Genomic DNA, 20,056 nt, shown 5'->3' with positions numbered 1-20,056 from the left:
TGTGGCTGAAGGTTGAACACCTTCCAGGCCTTGAGGCTGCTGTCACTCCGTGAAAAAGCTGTGTAAATTTATATTTAAATGTTCAATTTTGGTCTCATCTGTTCATATCAACATTTCCCAACACTGTTCTGTTGAAGTCCAGTAATTTATACATTAGTTTTCCTCCATTTTATACACACACACAACATATTGATTGCTCAGTTTTGCAAGTGTTAGGCCAGATGAAACACCAAATGCAATATGCAAATTTAATTATCACATATTTATTTTGGCTGAAGTAATCCTTTATGGCAAGATCTGCATTTACATTAACAGGTGGTGGACACTCAGGCAAGGAAGAAATTGATTTTTATCTGCCAGTGTAGAAGATACAGTGAAGTGACAACACACAGAATGAAGTTCCATGTTAACTCATTTCAAAAGGTTTAACTTTATCCTCAGCCTTGGTAGTTGTGGGACCCTTGCAGACAGTAATATTGAAATTGTATGAATGCACACTACAGCCTAATCAAAATGTTACAAGTTACACATACAACATTAAGAATTTGCTTTCCCTTTGTATGCCTTCTTTGAGCCAAACTGGAGATCAGACAGACTGTAATCTGAGATGTGCACTTTATTGGTAGTGAACACCGGAGGCAGCGAGCCCCATGCACAAGCCTTTATACCTCCATACACGGTCGAAGCTTTGTCTTAAACACAATGAGAAAAACAAACTCCACCAAATATCATTTAAGGCTGAAAGTACAAAACAAGTTTCAGATTATATAATTTACATATTCCGCAAAACTCCAGGTCTGTTGAGCTGAGGGGGCCCCACCAGGATAAAACCTTAATTTTAAGAAACACTATAGGTCTGTTGGGCAATGAGCCCATCAGGGAATAAAACCTTCATAGAGGCAAATAAGGTGGTGAACATACACATCTGGGAATGACCTACACAAACACAATGGACATCATGTCCCTCGCACAGTCACACCGCCTAGCCGCTCTGTACTTCCTGCAGAGTTTCTCCCCATCAGGGGGCATGGTGTCATAGGGATGAGGGAAAATGGGAAGAGGTGTTGACGCTTGGCATACAACGGTGTTGGTGAGGCATGTATGCAGAGCCAGAGTCGTTTGGGCTTATAGCAGTGTGTTTAGGGGGAGTGGACTGAAAGTCTGTTTAGAAGCACTTCCTGTGGACAATGCTAGGACCAGACTCATCATACTCCTGCTTGCTGATCCACATCTGCTGGAAGGTGGACAGGGAAGCCAGGATGGAGCCACCAATCCATACAGAGTACTTCCTCTCTGGTGGTGCAATGATCTGCAGAAAGCAAGACAGACAAAGCAAGAGGCACCGTTACAATACAGTAATGCACTTAAAAGATTAAGGTATTAAAGTCTATCGTCAAGGAGGGCGAGTGCGAGTAACAAAACATGTTTTACCTTGATCTTCATAGTGGTTGGTGCCAGGGAAGTGATTTCCTTCTGCATACGGTCAGCAATTCCGGGGTACATGGTGGTGCCTCCAGACAGCACTGTGTTGGCGTACAGATCTTTACGGATGTCAACATCACACTTCATGATGCTGTTAAAGGTTGTTTCATGGATGCCACAAGACTCCATTCCTGCAATAAAAGGATTACAAGTCAAGCTTACAAGTTTTTGCCGATTCAGTTATTCAGACACAAGGAAAGGAAGGCATCTCTGATGTTACTAACCAAGGAAGGAGGGCTGGAAGAGGGCCTCAGGGCAACGGAACCTCTCATTGCCAATGGTGATGACTTGTCCATCAGGGAGCTCGTAGCTCTTCTCCAAGGATGAAGATGAGGCAGCAGTGCTCATTTCCTGCTCGAAGTCCAGTGCAACGTAACACAGCTTCTCCTTGATGTCACGCACGATCTCACGCTCAGCTGTGGAAATGAAATCATTAAACATTTTGTCCAAAAGACCAAATGTTTGGTGTTGAAGTTCGTTTGCATACTAACCTGTGGTGGTGAAGCTGTAACCCCTCTCAGTCAGAATCTTCATGAGGTAGTCTGTGAGGTCTCTGCCAGCCAGATCCAGCCTGAGGATGGCGTGGGGCAGTGCATAGCCTTCATAGATGGGCACTGTGTGGGTCACACCGTCACCCGAGTCCATGACAATACCAGTGGTACGACCAGAAGCATACAGGGACAGCACGGCCTGGATGGCCACATACATGGCGGGGGTGTTGAAGGTCTCAAACATGATCTGGAAGAAAAAGTGGGGGTTGAGAGACACATCCATCCAATGACAGAGCCACACGTTTACTGAGTAAAGCCAACACGGGTTAGTACAGTCAGATCAATAACCACACCACAAGTGCCTCTTTCAGTACGAGTCATTTCTCTATGCCAAACCAGTCATTACAGAGATTAAAGATGCTCCGTCTTAACCTGTTCTACCGTCAAAGGGTTGCATCATGCAGTCACTGGTGTAGTTAGACACTTCTCAGTATTAGATCCAAAACAACCCTAATTTGAAACAGCAGTGCCCCATGCTGCAACTAGTCATTCCTAATGCATCACACTGCAGAGAGGCAGAAACCTGAAGCTTCCACAGAGATGAAAGAACAGCTCAGGACAGAGGAAACCTGGAGATTGAAGGAGCAGGAGGAAAGGGAGAGTTTGAGCAGCAGAAAGACTTAACCAGCAACACAGCTTCCCGTTGCTAGACCCTGGAAAAAGACTGGGGATTCTTCTCACCTGGGTCATCTTCTCCCTGTTGGCTTTGGGGTTGAGGGGGGCTTCTGTGAGCAGGACTGGGTGTTCCTCAGGAGCAACTCTCAGCTCATTGTAGAAGGTGTGATGCCAGATCTTCTCCATGTCATCCCAATTGGTGACAATACCGTGCTCAATGGGATACTTCAGGGTCAGGATTCCTCTCTTGCTCTGTGCCTCATCACCAACATAGCTGTCCTTCTGGCCCATACCCACCATAACACCCTAGGAAACAAACAGGCATGATGTTAGAAACTTTACAATCCTACACATTACAGCAAACTGGAGTGTGAACAATGTGCACAGCATCTGTACCTGGTGTCTGGGACGTCCCACAATAGAGGGGAACACAGCACGTGGAGCATCATCTCCTGCAAAGCCAGCTTTGCACATACCAGATCCGTTGTCAACAACGAGAGCGGCGATTTCGTCGTCCATTTCTGTAAAGACAAGAGGTGGGCGTTTAAAACGTCATGTGGGAGGCAGCCATGTGTTGCACCGAACTGCTATCAATTTTGCGTAATCCCTGTCATTCCACAGACTAGACGCTGGGTGTCGCAGTGGCGCAGGGTTCCAGTCCCAATCCAGAGACAAAGGCGGTCTTCCATCAGTCTGGGCATGACCATATAAGGCAAAAGCGAGCGGCGTGCACAGCCGCGCCGCCACGACTCATATGACACCGACAGCGGACCACTCCCTTCATCACGACTCAATTAACGGCCATAATGCAAACACGACCGGTGGCTTCAGTAACCCCTGACCACTTTAGAGTATTGACCTCCACCACCCGACATGTCAGTCACCAGGTGGACCGCAACGTTGAGATATGCATCAACTTCTTACCGGCATTCTTCAACGTAACGAGAACTTGAGCGTAACATATATCACTGCAATCGCCAGACCCAGCAACCCGAAACCCCTCACTGAATCCCTCTAATCTGCAGTCTACCCGGGGAATGTGACACCCGAGACGCCGTTAGCAAACGGTGGCCGTGCCAAAGCAAATGCTTACACGTCATTAAAGCGGCCGATTTGTGTTACTGGTGAAGCGGTGACAGGTTTTCAAGCCCCCTAAATTAACACAAACAACTTGCAACACATAACCGCCATACGTCTCGCAAGATGATTTCAGGTTACTACCGCAACCTGGAAGTAAGAGTGACACCTGCTACGCGACCAAGCAAGAAGCGAAAGACAGTAGTTCAACGCAAGAATGGGAGTTGACCAGCCATAGTGACACGCAAAACTTTAAAAGTTTACCGGCATAGAAACGTAAGTTCATCGCCTCGTAACATTAAAAGTATACCAAAAACCCAGGAAAATGTTTTCATATCTAAAACAAATAATGACTAACGATGTTTGCGGTTTCCTTACCTGTGTGAGGATTAAGGGTTATCGGTTTAGAAGAACTGTGAGTTGAGCGTGACACTCGGGTTTACAACCTGAACTTCACTGCAATGGAGGCCGGTAAAGTGCAGGATTTTATCATAGCTCGTGCTGCAGCCCCTCTCCATAAAAGGAGAACTTTCCGCACGGCGCTCTGTGATTGGTCCGCCCGTATGCGCTGGGTGTGGCGCATGCAGATAGTGCGCTCACGCTGTGCCCAGGGAGAGACAGCGGGGGGAGGTGGGGCACTGGAACTATAACCTATATACGATCCCAATGATCAATCTGCTGCTGTTTGGAGTTTAGTTTAACACATTTATACCATTAGATGTCATTACATCGTGATTTATACATATTAGTTATCTCTATCAGCAACTGCAGCATCGGCACCATTCATAATTCAATGCTGTCATAATCATTCTATACCATCTGTGATGTGTGTACACCAGCAGAACTCTGATTTGCAGGCTGATTTCAACATTGGTCCCAATATTAAAAAGTTTCTTATGTCCAAGAGACAATGGTGAAATTAAGTCTGTCAATAAATGATGGCTGTGTTAGGGGTTTTATTACACATTAGTTTAGTTCCCGACATTGTTCACATGGGGAAGGGGCCTTGCTGTGTAGGCAAATTGATTTTCTATTCACTTCTATTCTTGTGTGTTGAATGTGGTTAAAAGCATAAGCGAACAAATGCATAATTCATTCAATTTAACTGAGGAATAGCAGTTACTCAGCAGAACTGGACTAAGATGAATGCTGGCAAACAAATGGCTGCCACATAACTGAGCAAATAGTTGCCTCTACTCTCATCCAAGATAATGAATATAGTGCCAGGATGTGGGTGACAACAATCCCAGGGTCACTGATAGTGCTGTTAACACATCAACACATCTGTTCTTCATACCAGAGTCTCTGTTTCTCACATAGGCAGACACACATACAAACACACATGCACACACACAGCAGTGTTCATTGAGATATGGTTACCGCAGACACTCAGCAAGCTGTAAATTTCTTATCTGTCATCACTTCCATGTTCTTGTGTGAGTGGGTGCAGGAGGCAGCTCAACCTCACTTGCGAAATCAGAGATTAAGAACTGTGACGGACAGGCGTGTCTTCACGTTTGCAGTCAAGTGTAACGTTGGGGCCTATTATGGATATATTACTCACAGTCCTGACTCAGTGCTGCACCTGTTCAAGAACACGCCCTGAAAAAGTGTTGTAATCACACAAATACGCACTATCTGTGTCTGACCTGTAAAACTTAAATATAAAATAATAAAATAAATAAATAAAATACTGTAAGTCAAACTCTAATTTGATCTTAAGTGGGTGTGTCAAACTTTTTTCAAACTCAATGTTCTTTTAACTCAATAAGGGCACCGGACAAAGACTCGTAAACTTACACTAGGAATTCTCACTGGCCCTATGTGTTCCTAATAAGGATATATGGAGCCTGCTAACCAAAAGAGACAGGAAGAAGGTATTACAGAGCCTCACTTCAACAGAGGCATACAGGAAGTGTCCACACACATGCACACACGCGCATTGGCATTTCCACACACTTAACACACATACCCGCCTGTCAACAGGTATAGAGTGGCCTAACAACATCGGGGGGGGGGGGGGGGGGGGGGGGGTCATTCAAGGTGTGAATGAGCTGATCAGAGAGGAGACCATAAGACCGTCCTTGTCTCCTTATTCTTTGCCAGACATGCAGTGGGCCCGCACGCACACAAACACACACACACACACACACACACGAGCACAGACACACACACACACACACACACACACCAAGTATAGACCCAGGGCAGGACAGCCATCCCTTTAAGAGTTCCTTTGGATGACGTCCATATAAGGAGATATTGGAGAGGGTCACATGGGGGAAGAATGCACTGCTGAGGTCACATGACTGCTCTGTGTAAATGAATGAATCTCCCTTTTTAAGGATGTGTCTGTGTTGACTTTGCATGTTATGTCTCAGCAAGGTCACATCTCACCATGATTTCAATTTTCATCAACAATATTTAAATTCAGAGTGTGCGACGGAAGACAGAGAGCCACTTGCAAAACCCACCCCAGAATACAATTCTCAACATGCACTCTCCCTGCATTGCTCACTCACACAGTCAGAAACTCACAGGCCTGGCTTCCCAGCTCTGACTAAGACCTTATATGGAAGAAGCTAGCAGGTAGCTTCTGTCCGCTACTCACTCACTGTAGTGGCACGGCTTGCTTCCTCTTCAGTTTAGATTTGTCACTTCTTGGGTAAGCCTGGGAACAGAGTAATGTCACGCAAACGAGACTACGCAACCTTCCTTTAAATGTTTAATTAGAAAACCCCAAACATACAAAGTCAAGCGTACGGTCAAAAAATTGATACTCTACAGTTACTAAAATGAGCAACAGTGATGTCATCATTCTAATTAAGTGATGTCATCAACTAACTGTTTCAATAATGATGTCATAACATTAAACTAGTTCATCTTTGGCTCTTACACTAGCCAAATATGCATTCTCTCACTGTCTTGTTTCCCCCTGTAGCAGCCTTACCCAGTCATTTATGGCATCACATTCCATCTGAGTTTCATGCACAGTATTTAGAGGTGTGGCTTGTCAGTGTGTGAAATGAGGAAAGACAGAGAAAGATCATAATGTCAAACACACCACTCATATACATAAATTAGCAGATTCTCTTATGAGATGGTCACTTTCTAACGCTTGATGATATGATACCTGCTGTAAAAACACACCTGAATCCAATCCGGACCTTTCCAAGCAGATTTTCATCACAAATAGGTTTTATACTTGTCTGTATTGTCGAACTGTAGAATCCAACTGAAAACATACAAAACACTAAATAAAAAGGACTATTTTCTTGTTTTAACCATTTTATTATGAAACAATTAAGATGTAAATGTTTAAACGCGCTGCAAATAAACATGAACAATACTATTTTGTGTGTGTGTGCTTGTCAAGCAGTCCAGCTTTTCCCCATGTCTACTAGCTCCATGCCTTCACAGTAGGACCGGGGCCTTGATGCCCTCACCTGTTTTGACAGGAAACAACACGTGATCAAGAACACCGTTGAAGCTAGAGGCAGCAATAACAAACAGCTCCACCTAAGAAATACAACAAAACCAATAGTCTTAAGACAGAACCTCAGACTAACAGTATTGCTGTCAAACACTCACTGGGGGTGCTCTGTGCAAGGCTAGTTGCTGCAGCAGCGGGAAAGGAGTCCACTGGATGGGCTCCACTGGCCAGCTACATACAGAAAGGTCACTGGCCTTACCAGAGTCCAACACACCATCGGCCATGCTCATTTCGCTTCCCCTCCAGCCATACTGGGAACTGTAGGGAACACACACAGGACAAGGATTTGAAAATTGACATAAGATGCTTTATCACACAGTTACATCCCCAAACTTGAACTGATAATGTGCGGAAATGTTGAAATAACCAAACTTCCACAGTGATCATGTCAAAATGTTTCACAAGCAAGCATGTATCAATATTACATTGAGTCAGCACAGGACATGATAGGTCATGTCGACTGCTGATGTGTACCTGTGGGGGTAGATTGTATTGATGTGTGTTCCGTGGCTTGGGCAGGTGGAGGCCAGAGACAGTGTGTCGTCGTGGTAACAGCAGGGCCGGTCGAGTGCCCGCAGGTGCAGTAACTCATCCGAGCGTGTGAATGCGGGATTATCCAGGGAGTCTGCTGATCCCGCCCAGGACCGCAACCAGAACCGTCCTGACAGCTCATCAAAATGGTTGAACCTGCGATAGCTGCACACGCATAAACAAGGACACATACACTGTTCAATAATCTGCTCATCATTCTGAAGAATTAAGACATCAATGAGTTTTGAGAGGAGTTGTAAAGTCTTATTGATTACGAGCTAAAAATCTTCTACAATTTACTCTCAATATTTTAGACTGCAGTGTCTCACTGGAGATAAATCTACAGGAAGACAGTGAAATGTGTTAACTAATGTGTAGTTAATAACTACTTTGGATTTCAGGCTCAACTTTGACATCAGTCCGTGCTGAACCTGTTCTTTGAGTCTATCCTAAAACTAACAATTTCATGTCCGCAGCTCCAGTTTGTTGCCAAGGATGGTGAAATTGAAATGTGTTTCATCAACCAGATTGTGACACCTAGTGGAGCCTATTGTTACTGCGTTCACCGACTGTTAATTGTGCACAAAAGACATGATCTCTCAGCAAGTGCAAAACATTGTTATAAAGATTCACTGATATCTGGGTGTGTATACGTAGGAGTGAATCTTATTGTATACATAAGGCGTGCACAGAAACCCATAAGAGTCCTCACCCACACACGGTCATACAAATACAATATAGTCATTGTCTACTTTTTTTACTAGACCCACCCTGTAAGCATCAAATCATATGAACGCATGTTTCATTAATGTTTTAAGTGGGACTTGTGTGGGCGGCAGTGAGCGAGTGCACACCTGCTCCGAGTCTGATCCACCTTGGCTTGGATCAGAATGGCTTTGTAGCGCCGCACTGCCACAAGGGCCGTAACAGCGATGACTGTCGCCACGACGAGCAAGATGGCAAGACATGCACCCACAAGACGCGCTCGAGTCATCCTCACGTCACATCTCAGACCCATGTACCAGAAGTCCTCTCCTACAAGGCAGCTAACACACACATGGAAATAAAGTTGCAATCCTGAAGAATGCATGGGGGACAACAAAATGTGTGTATGCACGTGTGTTCATGTGTACATCTTTGTTCTCACCGGCAAACTGGTAGTTGGCCGGGATGGTGCGTGCAGATGCCGTGGTGGTGGCAGTAGTCAGTGTGGCAAACAGAGGAACAGCTATGGTTTGCAGTGCCAGGCTGTGACACACAGTCATAGCCTGCCGGGCACTGCAGTAACCAGTCACACACACCACCCTGCAGACCTGAAGGGGAGACATGCACGCCATGGATGCATGGATGTCAAGGTTGATTAATTAATTTGCAAGCTAAATTCATTCATTTTGCTTGCAGATGATCACGTTTGACATGCAGAAAATGAATGCGGTTGTCCAAATTCTAATCTACTGGAAGTTTATTTAGAACAAGTCACTATGTTAACGTGCAGAGCAACCTCACTTTTGTTTTTATTTTAGTTAAGGTCTTATTCAAGTCATGCTTTTTACATGACTTGAATTTTGATACACTGACCACTTTGTTCTTCTTCACACCATCAGATTTACTCACAACGCTGTGTGGATGTGAATTTGTGCAGATGCCAAAAAAAAGGTGTAATTACACTCTGCAGTTACCCATTTAATGTCTGAGGAAGTCAAGCACTTAACTAGGTTCACTTCATTGGATTTTAAGCTTCAAACTGAGTTATCATATTTACAGCCTGCTTGTAAATGAGTAACTATGTTAACATTAAAATTCTTTCTCATATATAAAAGGCAGCTGTTGTCTTGAAGCACTAAGCACCACAGTCCATCTGTTTCAAACCAGCAGTAATAGTGAAACATGGTGACTATTTGCCTCAGTTACATTATCAGGATCCTTACGTACGAGGAGTGGCCTTCAGTCCTTGATATCACTGAACCACTTCAAATGCTTCATCTCAGAAATCGTTGATTTGAATACATCTTTTAAACAGCGACCGGCTATACAGCTTAGCTTGTGTATAGACAGTCGCTGTTTTGTTAAATCTTTCAAAAGGCAAGGTTATAATTAGATTTTATTTTTATTCATATGTATTTATTCATATATCTAATTTCGGTTGATCCTGTTTTACTTTTTGTATGCAACATGACACCACTGTAAATAAAGATTATTTCTATGGTCCCTCAAGATGAGAGAAAGGAGGATGACCACATGTATACAGACAGCCAGTGCTGGACGCCTTAATCCAGGCTTACCTCCCAAGGTGATGTTGATGATCTTGGAAGATCTGAAGGTCCTTCCCTCGCGAAGTGCCTGAGCCAATCCTGTTAGTTCCAGCAGTGATATGGGCCCTGCAGCTCCCAGCCACTGCAGAGCCGCGCTGGTTCTAAACTCCAACAGAATCTGCACTGCACGGCCACTGAAACAACAGGAAATTCACCAACTGTGCCTCTCTCAGTGCAATGATCTCAAGTCTGCATTCTTGCCATGTACTGTTTACCTCCCTTCATCCACCTCACCTGGTCAAGACTCCCAGCACCCTTCTGAACCCTGGAGCTCTCAGTATGTATGGCTCCACCTGGTAGAATACAGCGGTGACAATGCTTTAGCAGAAACTCATCATAAACTCACCTGTTCTCATGTATGCCATTGTGTGTGTGTGTGTGTGTGTGTGTGTGTGTGTGTGTGTGTGTTTGCTTATTATCTTCTACCCAAGCAGTGGTGTCTTCCTCCAAGCCAGCACTAACAGCTGATCTGGATTCTTCTACAACGATCTGCAGCAACAGCTCAATTAACTCCACTAGACACAACAAAAAAGTATTACTTTTGACATTATTACATGCCTGTAACATGGATCATTACAAAAAAAACACCAATACTACCTTTGATAGCTGCGGGCTGGTCTGATACAATGTAAAACTTGCGTATCTGAGTCGCTGTGCTGTTCTGGATGGTTACAGAGGGTAAAGTCGATGGCGTATATTCCAAATTGCTCATTTGACTTGGGTATGGGCCAGTCAATGATGGGGGCTGTTTTGAAGACTGTGGAGGGGTCGCAGATATGATCAAGTCCTCATTCCCACTCTCTGCTTGCTCCTTTGCGCCTCTTTGTCCGGAGCCTGTGTTTGCAGTTGTGAGTGCGGGCAGAGCAGTTTGTGTGGTTGCAGTATAGCCGTGGAACTGTTTCTGTGTTGTAGATGAGGGTGGTTGCATTAGGTGATATGCTGGAGTTGTGTGTATAGAACTAGATTTGAACGTTGTTGTTCCTGGTGCCGCAGCTGCTGTTTTCTGATCTGAGAGGAGTGTGTGTGCAATTGCTTTGGTAGTAGAGGATGTCAAAAGCAAGGGGGCGCTAGTGGGCAAGGTACTGCGTGTTTGTTCAGGCATAGACGAGTGTGTGGATGTATCAACACTCGAAGCTGTGGATTGCAAAATATGAGCGAGAGATGATGATCTTTCTGTAAAGGGTGCATTTGAATTGCGGTTAAAGTGTGTGTAAGTGGGCTGCGGTGTGTGTGTTTTGGTATCAGTCCGTGTCTGGTGCATATCCTTCCCCACACTGTTATTTTCACGAAGGGTTTCTGTGGCAGCTGTGTACTGGACTCCATCTCCAAGCGTGTGTGGTATGCCAGAGATGGTCGCAGAACCTCCAGAATTTGAAGTCCAGTCATGGTCTTTGGTGGTGCCAGTTGAGAAGGAGACGGCGTTCGAACTTGACGTTGTGTACGAGTTAACATGTGTTGCTTTTTCTGCATCAGGTGTTTGTGTCTGCGTCTCTTCATTGTTCCTCTGTGTGGATGTGGAGACGGCAGGTGGAGAGTGTGTGAGGCTGAGCGTGCTTTGTGGCCAGCTTGTTTGTGGGTTTGTGGCAGATGAAATGAGGTCAGGGTTGTGTGTGTGAAGCTTTGTTATGTTTTCTTTTTCATCTGAGGAGTGAAATGTTGCAGTATGACTCTCAGTATGTGATGACACGGACACAAAGGACTCAGTTTGTCCTGACAACGTTCCAGCAGCTCCAACAGCTCCAACAGCGGTGTTGAGCTCTGTGTTGTGGGTAGTAAATGACTGTCTAGTACTGCTCGAATCCTGTGATGATGATGATGATGATAATGATGATGATGATGAGGATAATGACGGGGACGACGATGGCGATGGTGATGACTGCGAAGATGTAGGAGTGGGTTCAAAGTCAGCTTGAGTGCTACTGGAGTCATGCTCTTGAGGTTTGCTGGAAGATCTCAAAGGGTCAACGGCCACTGTGGAGGTCAAGTTAGGCCGATGTCCATCTGTGCTACGCTGGCTCCTCCAGGTATTCAGCTGTTTCCCTCCACGTCCCTCATCCACAGGTCCACCATGTGGGATCAGGCCGGTACCAGTCTCCCAGGTCCTCAGGGAAGATAGTTTAGGAGGGGAAGAAGAGATAGATGAGGAGGTGTGTGTGTCTGTGTCTATAATTGTAGGAGTTGCTTTGTATTTGTGTGTGCCTCTGCTAACTATGGTGTTAGAGCTACCCGCTGCTGAGTCGATCAGTGTGTGTGCTGTCTGAGTTAGGGACAGTGCGTCTCTGAGTAGTGTGTGTCCAGGGTGAGAGTATGCATCTGTGGTCAGCAAGCGCTGCGTTTGAAAATCGGGGTGTGTGCTCTCTCTGGCATTCATGGGTCCATCAGTGATGTGAGCAGCAGCAGATGTATCCGCTCCATTGTTTGGTTCTTCCTGAGGAAAAAGGAGAGTTTCCTTATCGGTTGTCCCAGCCAGGGTGAGCCCCAGCAGGGGAGATGAGGTCTGTACCAGCTCCTGGATCAAAGGGGAGGGACAAGACACAGACTAAGACCCAGAACTCCACCTCAAACCTTGTGGAGGTAACTTATGACCCCTTCTGTCCATCATGTTACCTTCGGTGTCTGTTTAGGTCCAATGAGATCCTTGCTTGTAATTCCAATTCCTGTCTGTGAGCGAGGAACGGCAGTGGACAAGTCTGTCACAGGGCTGCTGGGGTGTACTGAGGAATTCCTCTCAGCTTCCTGAACGGGAACAACCACTAAAACAGAGAGACAGAATGAGGAGGGACACCAGTGGAAACCACAATAACATAACACCTCTCTCTGTCACACACACTTGGATATGATAGCGACTTTCCGACTGACAGATTTACTGCTCACGTCAACCCTAAAACAATTGTGGTCAAAGTTTCCACAAATGTCCGACTCAACTGTAAACAAAAATCCCCCCCGCGCCCATAACATGCTTTTGTTTTCATTGTTCCTACAATATGCCACATAAGTAAAGGCCCAAACCCACCAAACCAAACTCATCCACATGTCATTAAAGCTATTAGATTAAACTCTCGTGATCTGGGTGGAATCGTAGGCTAGTTGGCCTTTGTAACTTAATAACGGTAACTGGGTAATTAGGAAACAGTCTCTCACCATAATAAGACAGCTGAACTGTATTTGAGGAGTGTCCCCGTCCGGTCCAAGTGAGCGCGGCTTTGTCTCTGCCACAGTCCAGCAGCAGCCCAGTCCCCCCTGCCCTCAGCATCTGTTCATCCTGGTCCCTTCTACATCGCACTGATATGCTTGAACCACTTTCTAGATGTGCAAGCGATAAAAATACCTGCCCGTGTGAAACATCGATCATCCAAGTACAAACTGCAGCCAGAGGACTTCTGTCAGTCTGGTGGCTCACAGGGCCGTGGCTGCTTGTCACAGTGTGAAGGTCTGGTAAGGCGAGACTGATCTGACCAGCAAGCTTTTGATCCAGGTGGACATTTCCACCACACTGATGCTGCACCAAAGCCAATATTTTATCTGAGAAAAGGGAAACAGGGGGGTGAGAGAAGGCATCGATCCTGACTGTGATGAGGAAAGTCAGACTAGAGTCACTCTGCTCATTATAAGAATAAGACAGTCGGATGCATCAGAACATTGTACACAGAGGAGCAGGATTTAAACTTTAAGAACAAGTAAAATAAATAAATAGATTAGTTTAAGGTAATACCGCAACATAACAAAAATTGACAAAAGCTACTGCCTGTTTTTCTTACCTGTTGTGATGATAAAAAGCAACAGATGGACGTGGAGCTGCATTTCCAATCCTGAGACATTTCAGTGTCAGACCCTCTATTAATCCAAAATCCGCACACATTCCAGAATCCCCGGCGTAATGTTCAGAACAAACACGCACAAAACGGTCTCCGGCTGGTGTGCGGACAGTCCAAAAGCTGATAGGCGTCAGAAACTTTCCTTCTCCATCACTTCCTCCAAGCGGAAATCGCACTGTTGTCAGCCGTCACCTAAATTAGATGCACGTGTGTGTGTGTGTGTGTGTGTGTGTGTGTGTGTGTGTCTCCTGTAAAGTATGGATTTGTAAAGGTTGAAATCCCCTCCGGGCTGTTCGTTGAGCTCCTTTGAATCAGTCTGAGATGAGAGAAGGAGCCCTTTTTTCTTTTTTTTTTTACACACGGCACGTAAATTTAACACAGGAAACCCTTAACCTTTACCACGGAGACACACGTCATTAGTGCTTTCCAGGGACAGACGGGGAAGAAGACACCACCGCGAATGGGAACCCCGCTCCCCAAGTTGCTTTAGATAATAATAGTATAGTAATAATAATGATAATGATAATAATAATAATAATAATAATAATAATAATAATAATAATAATAATAATCTTACATGTAGATACAGTGGACCGTGATGCCAAACCAACAAACGTTTATGATTCTTCCATGTCATGTTCCAAAGTAATTAACATAATGTGATTGTTGTTGTTACAGCGCCACCATCAGGACAAGAAGAATTAGCCCCGCCCACTCCACTTTGGCAGCCAGTCATAGCAAAACATTTTGTGACAATTGATTGCAAACTAGAGGACTGAAGGTAAATGTAAAGGAAGCAAAATGGAATTTCACACAGTATAAGATACTATTATTAACATACATTGTTGGGATTATACAGGAAACAAGCAACTATAGTGGAGTTCCATTATTTAAAGTGATTATCTCTAGTCACTCCATTCTAGGACAAAGCACATCAAATATCAATAGCTCCTGTGTGACAGAATGTGCTATTGCTATGGTAGAAACCAGATCCAATCAGTGTATAATTAAGAGGTTAAAGGTGATCTGGTTGGTGGGACTTCTTTGTAGGATCTGTTTTGGACTTGCTTGACCTCGCTTCATCTTATTTGTGTCATTTGCACCACAAGACTGTGATTTATATTTAATTTAGATAAATGATTCACCACATTTTAATGCATCTTAAATTTATTTGTTTGTAACATAAAATCATACATTTCATATTACTCATACATCTCTTTTATGGTAGATATCTGGATCCTTAAAGCAACCATCACCTACTGAGGTGTATGTTTGAGTGGCACAATGCTCCCCTCAGACTGGATTGGTCACTATGGAGTTGGTTTGTACTTGTTGCACTTGTCTCCAGTCAGGTGACTGTCGCAGGTCAGACTGTAATGGATCAACACACCGCCTCTCTTGGCTGGGCAGGTGAATGTGCGTGAGCCCTGGCTCAGGTACTTCACACATGATCCCAGGCGGTCATCACGCCAAACATCATCATCCCAGACCTCGATCTTTAGACCCAAGCGTGTGTTTACCTTCATATGAATAAGAAGAACATTTAGATGATTGTGTACCATCAGAGTTTTGATCAGCAAGTATGTTTCCTGTCTAAAAGAAGCTGAATCAGCCTCATTCATTCCTGTAGCTATTAATAAGCATGACTGACTGGGGTATGAATTCATTATTGCAAGCACAGCATGTTGCTTGAACTACTACATTTATGACTTATGAGACTTGGGTATTACACTGTATATTCATACTTTCTATATTTGTCTCTCCATTCCTTGTAGTGGGCATGTCTCATATGTCTCCTTATATGTTAAGTTGATTAAGGTTAACCGTTTATGCCATTCTGCTTTATCTGACCTTCTTCATGCTATGCGTGTCGTATTTATGTGATCTGTGTACCTGCCCAGCCTAAACTTCCTTAAAGGTGATAAAGTAGTTGAAGTTGTAGTTTAAAAATGAAATCAGAGTAAAGCCTTTAGATGGATTTGTTTTGGTCAAGTGTGGAGGGTTGTTATTCACCTTGCCCAGGTTGTAACGAGCGTTCCAATGTGGGTTGTTTGATCTGATTATCCTGGTCTTACGATAGATGCGGCCATGGAAGAGCTTAACATACCTGTGGGGTGGAGAACCAAAAAAAACGGATTAAAACACAAGCTTGATACATCATATTCCCGTGAATTTCCTGCAATGTCTCTACGCACCCCTCAGTCGCGCCGAATAAATCTCCTTTGAGTCGCCAGGCTCTGACGACGGTCACCACCAGCTTCCCACTCCAGGCTCGTCGAGGACAGCACCTGGAGGCATGGTAGGGATTGCTGCTGCGACAGGACTGCTTGTTGGCCGTGCGTGGCAGGGCTGTGTCCTTTAAGTACTGGAGTGTGGCGCTCCGCAACCCTGACCTCTGAGACACATTTGGCACCAGCATAAACATTGGCCGAAGGGAGTAGCGAACAATACCCGGGTAGTCTTTCAGGGTCTTCAGCCAGTTTTGATAGCCCCGGTTATCTTTACGGGTGAGAGAGAACGTCCCGCTCCATCCCCGGCCCCCCACCACCTCTGTCAAGTGTTGGTAGAGACCGTATCTGTATGAAGTGGCGTAATCCCGGTTCCGGAAGACTTTGGCACAAGTCCCCCTGCTTCTAGTACTCATTGTGGATGTTCCCAGGCCGACAGACAGACCCAGAGCCAAGCAAGAGTACACCTAAGGGACAGAGACGAAAGTATACATACTGTACATACTGTATATACTGTATGTATGTGTGTGTGTGTGGTAAGTCTCAAGAGAGAACAGAAACTTTTTTACATTACTTCAAATAAAGATTTCTAATTTTATGTTAATGTAATGGTTATACATTATGACAAGATAAATACATAGTGTGTGTGTTTGTTTATGTGCATGTGTGTACCCTATAACTGGAGAGGCCATTCAGAGAGGACAAACAGGGACGTATAGCTGCGACTCGTCTGTATCGCCCACCAAGCAAAACCTGACGTAAGACAGAAAGTTGAAACAAAAAGGTGGTATTAACTGTTTAATATATACTGTAATAATTAATGTGGTTTCCGTGTGTGTGGGTGTGTTTATGTAAACCTGTCGGATGTAGTGTGTGCCATGGGTTAATATGAATTGTCTGTAGTGTGTCTTGGTGGAGCGGCTATACACTCGGGGAAGCCTGGCCAGGTCACGGCGGAACCTGACGCTGAGGCGTGGTCTGTTTGATGCTTGGTAGCTAACCCAAAGAAAACAGATTCATACTGTTGGTGAATGCAGAAACCCCTGAAACCCCTGAAAAAGCAGTGTGGTGGTCATGTCATACCTGTAGCGGGTACATGTGGTCGTGTGAGTGGTGAAGGTACGAGTGTCCTCTCTGCTTCTGGCAATAGCATATCTGGCTGCAGTAGAGTGTGCTCCACCTGCAGAAGGACGGCCGAGGCCAACCTGATAACAACAACACGATCACAAACTTATACATACATCCTCTGTACCTATTAGAAACACTTTGAAACTATCTGAATGCTGCCGAATCAGCATATTCTCAGGTACACAGTAATGCCTTTTACATCCTTTTAACTGGATTTGTTACTATTTAGAAATCTGATTGATGTGCCCCCTGTCCCCTGTATTACTTTTGAGAAGATGATCAAAAATAGTGAATAATTCCAGCAATATGAAATTTTAAAATTCTGGGATTTGTCCCTGGGTCTGGGTTTGGGTCTGGATCTGGCACCAAAATGGTCCAGGCCCTCTGTTCCATCAGATTACATCAAAATCATTCAATACAAACATGGTCAATGGAGTAATTTTTGTCAAAAAAACAAAATCATATCAGGTAATATGAGTGTATATTTCAAGTCATGATCACATGATTATAGCACTTTAGAGTCAAACAGTATCTATGTAGTTGTGTAATGTAACTTGCAAGCACTAGTAAGTAGCAGCACAATGCTAAGGCATTTCAAAAAGACAAATGAATAAGCTTTGGGTCTGGAATTTAGTTTTGTACCAAATTTGGTGAGAGCAGGATGACATTGGCATTTTCAAACAGTGGCATTTTCAAACACAATATTAATCGTTTGATGTCACATCAATCATCAGTAAACAATAGAGCATTCAATAAACCACAGAAACCTGAAAACCGAGGTGTTTCCTACCTTCCAGTCTAAGCTTTCCTGGGATGTGATCGCTGTAACCAGTGAGCTATGGACACAATCACAGGACACATGATCATCAAATTCATTTTCATTCCCATCATTTTATAGAGTATGTGTTTAAGTTCTCCAATTCCTAAACTCTTATGTATTGCATGCTCACATATACTGACTTAAGACATTGGAATAACATTATAAAAATCGACATGAGCCTTTATACCTAAGGGATGTGTGTATAGTGCTGTAGAGACGAGTAGAGCAGCTGCTGTATGCACGCCAGCCCCCTGCAGACAGTGGCAACTGAAAATGAAAACAAAGACACATATCACTTGCATATGTATTTTGCATGCATTTGTGTGACACTGCTATTTCACACTGCTCAAATATATTTGTTGTCAAGTAATTTAATGTACTTCAATAACCACATCAGATGCATATGAACTCATTTAGGTTAATATTTTCTAATGATGCAGGAGATGTAAGATGATGTTAAGGAAGGGGCCCACAGAGAAAGGCTATATCTCTATGGGCCCCATGAACATGGAGGATTTGACTTACTTTATGAAGCCTGTTGCATTGAAGAGGGTTGCTGCACAGAGTACACGTTCTTCTTGGCGTAAGGTAGGTTCTGACATCCATCATGTTGACTGGTTTGCGCCTCAGTGTCACCACGTCGAAGCCCTGCCCGATTAGGGAGTAACCGGGTACAAAGGGGGCCCTCACACAGCTCAGGTAGTTCCCAGTCCGGCAGTAGGGGAGAACAGGGGGTGGGTATGAGAGCAGGAGAAGTGCACTCAGGCAGAGAAGGGACGGGGCGAAAAAGGAGAGCATGGCTGAAATCAAAGAAACTGTGTCAGATATCTATCTATCTATCTATCTATCTATCTATCTATCTATCTATCTATCTATCTATCTATCTATCTATCTATCTATCTAACCTGGAACATGTTGCAGACATCACATTTAGAATTAAAGCATATTTACAGAAAAACCCCAAAGTTAAACAGTAAAAACATTGATTATTTTGTATTAGTGCAATTTTCCAATCTAGTATACTTAGAGAGAATTTTCAAATCATTGTCATTTTTAAGGACAGTGATAATATGGATTCACTTTGACTTTTTCCTCCTCAAAACTTCACTGTTATTAAAGTAAAAAGATCAAATTGAAACACTTCAATAGCATCCATAAATTTTCATTTTGTTCAAAACCTTTGAAAAGGAGTTGCAAGAATTAAATACCTCTTCCGATTCTCCGAGCCCTTCTGCGATGAATATGATTCAGAGATGAGTGACAATAGCAGACACAGCAGATGGTGATGACTGTCAGGTATGCAGGTAGCATCACATTTATACCTGAGTTCCTGAGTGGAACAGGGCACACCACACCCCACTTCTTCAGAGAAACATACTTTAACAACTGTTCTCTTCCAGGAAACCTTTCCCTTTCTGTTAAACCTGCCTGGTGGCATTTTCAAAAATTGATTTTGGAACAAAAAGATATTGTCAAAGTTGCTCACAGAGTATGATTCCAGGAACACAGCCCAAGACAGGTGCAAAGGCTGAGAGAAACCATAGACCCTGCGCTAATCTGGAAGTCTGTGTGTGAACATATGCAGAAGCGTACTGCCATTATTGAATTCTTAATATCAGTCAGAAGTACTAAATATAGTGAATTGTATATCTCGGAGCAGCTTTGCATTGAATGTTTAAACATAAGATCCTGGGAACTCCATAGTGGCATGTGCTAATCATTGCATTTACAGAGTTTGAAGCACTGATATCTTTGCTATTATACAATTTTCCTACAACAGAGGGCCACAGGTTGTATCTAACTTAAAACTTTGTTAACTCAAGCCTTTTAATTAGACAATGTTTAAACCAAAACAATTAATTCAGTTGTTCTCTACCAGCACTAAGATCAGGGAGTAAAAAAACTCAACAATTATCATAAGTTTGCGTCCATCTAATAGAGAACAGGATTATTGGTACTTTTGTTCCCTTCTCTGCCAAATTCATTCATATTTCCCATTGATGT

At 43.9% G+C, this 20,056-nt stretch overlaps 3 protein-coding genes across 4 annotated transcripts; all 3 read right to left on the bottom strand.

Moving 5' to 3' along the window:
• Positions 1-243: 243 nt before the first annotated feature.
• Positions 244-4,217, bottom strand: actb1 (actin, beta 1). The gene is made up of 7 exons (XM_076147651.1): positions 4,104-4,217; positions 3,045-3,169; positions 2,715-2,954; positions 1,974-2,220; positions 1,707-1,898; positions 1,432-1,613; positions 244-1,309 (listed from the first exon to the last, which is right to left on the bottom strand). The coding sequence occupies exons 2-7, from the start codon at positions 3,165-3,167 to the stop codon at positions 1,166-1,168; spliced, it is 1,128 nt and encodes a 375-aa protein (XP_076003766.1). The 5' UTR covers positions 3,168-3,169; positions 4,104-4,217; the 3' UTR covers positions 244-1,165.
• Positions 4,218-6,429: 2,212 nt separating this feature from the next.
• Positions 6,430-14,195, bottom strand: LOC142997005 (uncharacterized). 2 transcript variants are annotated; one of them, XM_076148164.1, is made up of 12 exons: positions 13,820-14,195; positions 13,203-13,583; positions 12,669-12,814; positions 10,659-12,567; positions 10,488-10,576; positions 10,296-10,354; positions 10,032-10,195; positions 8,897-9,062; positions 8,604-8,795; positions 7,693-7,914; positions 7,317-7,476; positions 6,430-7,171 (listed from the first exon to the last, which is right to left on the bottom strand). In XM_076148164.1, exons 1-12 carry the CDS (start codon positions 13,860-13,862, stop codon positions 7,097-7,099), a joined length of 3,606 nt encoding a protein of 1,201 aa, XP_076004279.1. In that variant the 5' UTR covers positions 13,863-14,195; the 3' UTR covers positions 6,430-7,096. The 2 variants fall into 2 exon arrangements, with proteins under 2 accessions (XP_076004279.1, XP_076004278.1); XM_076148163.1 differs by having other exon boundaries at positions 10,659-12,570; positions 13,820-14,194.
• Positions 14,196-15,025: 830 nt separating this feature from the next.
• LOC142997053 (perforin-1-like) lies at positions 15,026-19,360 on the bottom strand. Its single transcript, XM_076148228.1, has 10 exons — positions 19,261-19,360; positions 18,578-18,852; positions 18,240-18,319; positions 18,023-18,068; positions 17,188-17,309; positions 16,962-17,100; positions 16,777-16,857; positions 16,072-16,571; positions 15,890-15,983; positions 15,026-15,396 (listed from the first exon to the last, which is right to left on the bottom strand). The coding sequence occupies exons 2-10, from the start codon at positions 18,848-18,850 to the stop codon at positions 15,187-15,189; spliced, it is 1,545 nt and encodes a 514-aa protein (XP_076004343.1). The 5' UTR covers positions 18,851-18,852; positions 19,261-19,360; the 3' UTR covers positions 15,026-15,186.
• Positions 19,361-20,056: the final 696 nt, after the last annotated feature.

The sequence above is a fragment of the Genypterus blacodes genome, unplaced genomic scaffold (genome assembly GCF_046128005.1).
Source record: "Genypterus blacodes isolate CSIRO-AG114 ecotype Tasmania unplaced genomic scaffold, CSIRO-AGI_Gbla_v1 ptg000039l_1, whole genome shotgun sequence".
NCBI classification, from domain to species: Eukaryota; Metazoa; Chordata; class Actinopteri; order Ophidiiformes; family Ophidiidae; genus Genypterus; species Genypterus blacodes.
This window is presented reverse-complemented; position numbering and strand designations above follow the sequence as displayed.

What these genes read in the sequence shown, in the direction of transcription:
- actb1 (XM_076147651.1), bottom strand. Translation starts at nt 3,167, where the DNA reads ATGGACGACGAAATCGCCGCTCTCGTTGTTGACAACGGATCTGGTATG. An exon ending in TGGGACGTCCCAGACACCAG is followed by an intron (nt 2,955 to 3,044) that starts GTACAGATGCTG and finishes TTTGTTTCCTAG; the next exon opens with GGTGTTATGGTGGGTATGGG. An exon ending in ACAGGGAGAAGATGACCCAG is followed by an intron (nt 2,221 to 2,714) that starts GTGAGAAGAATC and finishes TTTTTCTTCCAG; the next exon opens with ATCATGTTTGAGACCTTCAA.
- LOC142997005 (XM_076148163.1), bottom strand. Translation starts at nt 13,862, where the DNA reads ATGCAGCTCCACGTCCATCTGTTGCTTTTTATCATCACAACAG. An exon ending in GTGCTGGGAGTCTTGACCAG is followed by an intron (nt 10,196 to 10,295) that starts GTGAGGTGGATG and finishes CTGTTGTTTCAG; the next exon opens with TGGCCGTGCAGTGCAGATTC. An exon ending in GTGGATCAGACTCGGAGCAG is followed by an intron (nt 7,915 to 8,603) that starts GTGTGCACTCGC and finishes ATGCGTGTGCAG; the next exon opens with CTATCGCAGGTTCAACCATT.
- LOC142997053 (XM_076148228.1), bottom strand. Translation starts at nt 18,850, where the DNA reads ATGCTCTCCTTTTTCGCCCCGTCCCTTCTCTGCCTGAGTGCACTTCTC. An exon ending in ATGGCCTCTCCAGTTATAGG is followed by an intron (nt 16,572 to 16,776) that starts GTACACACATGC and finishes TCTGTCCCTTAG; the next exon opens with GTGTACTCTTGCTTGGCTCT. An exon ending in TTATTCGGCGCGACTGAGGG is followed by an intron (nt 15,984 to 16,071) that starts GTGCGTAGAGAC and finishes TCCACCCCACAG; the next exon opens with GTATGTTAAGCTCTTCCATG.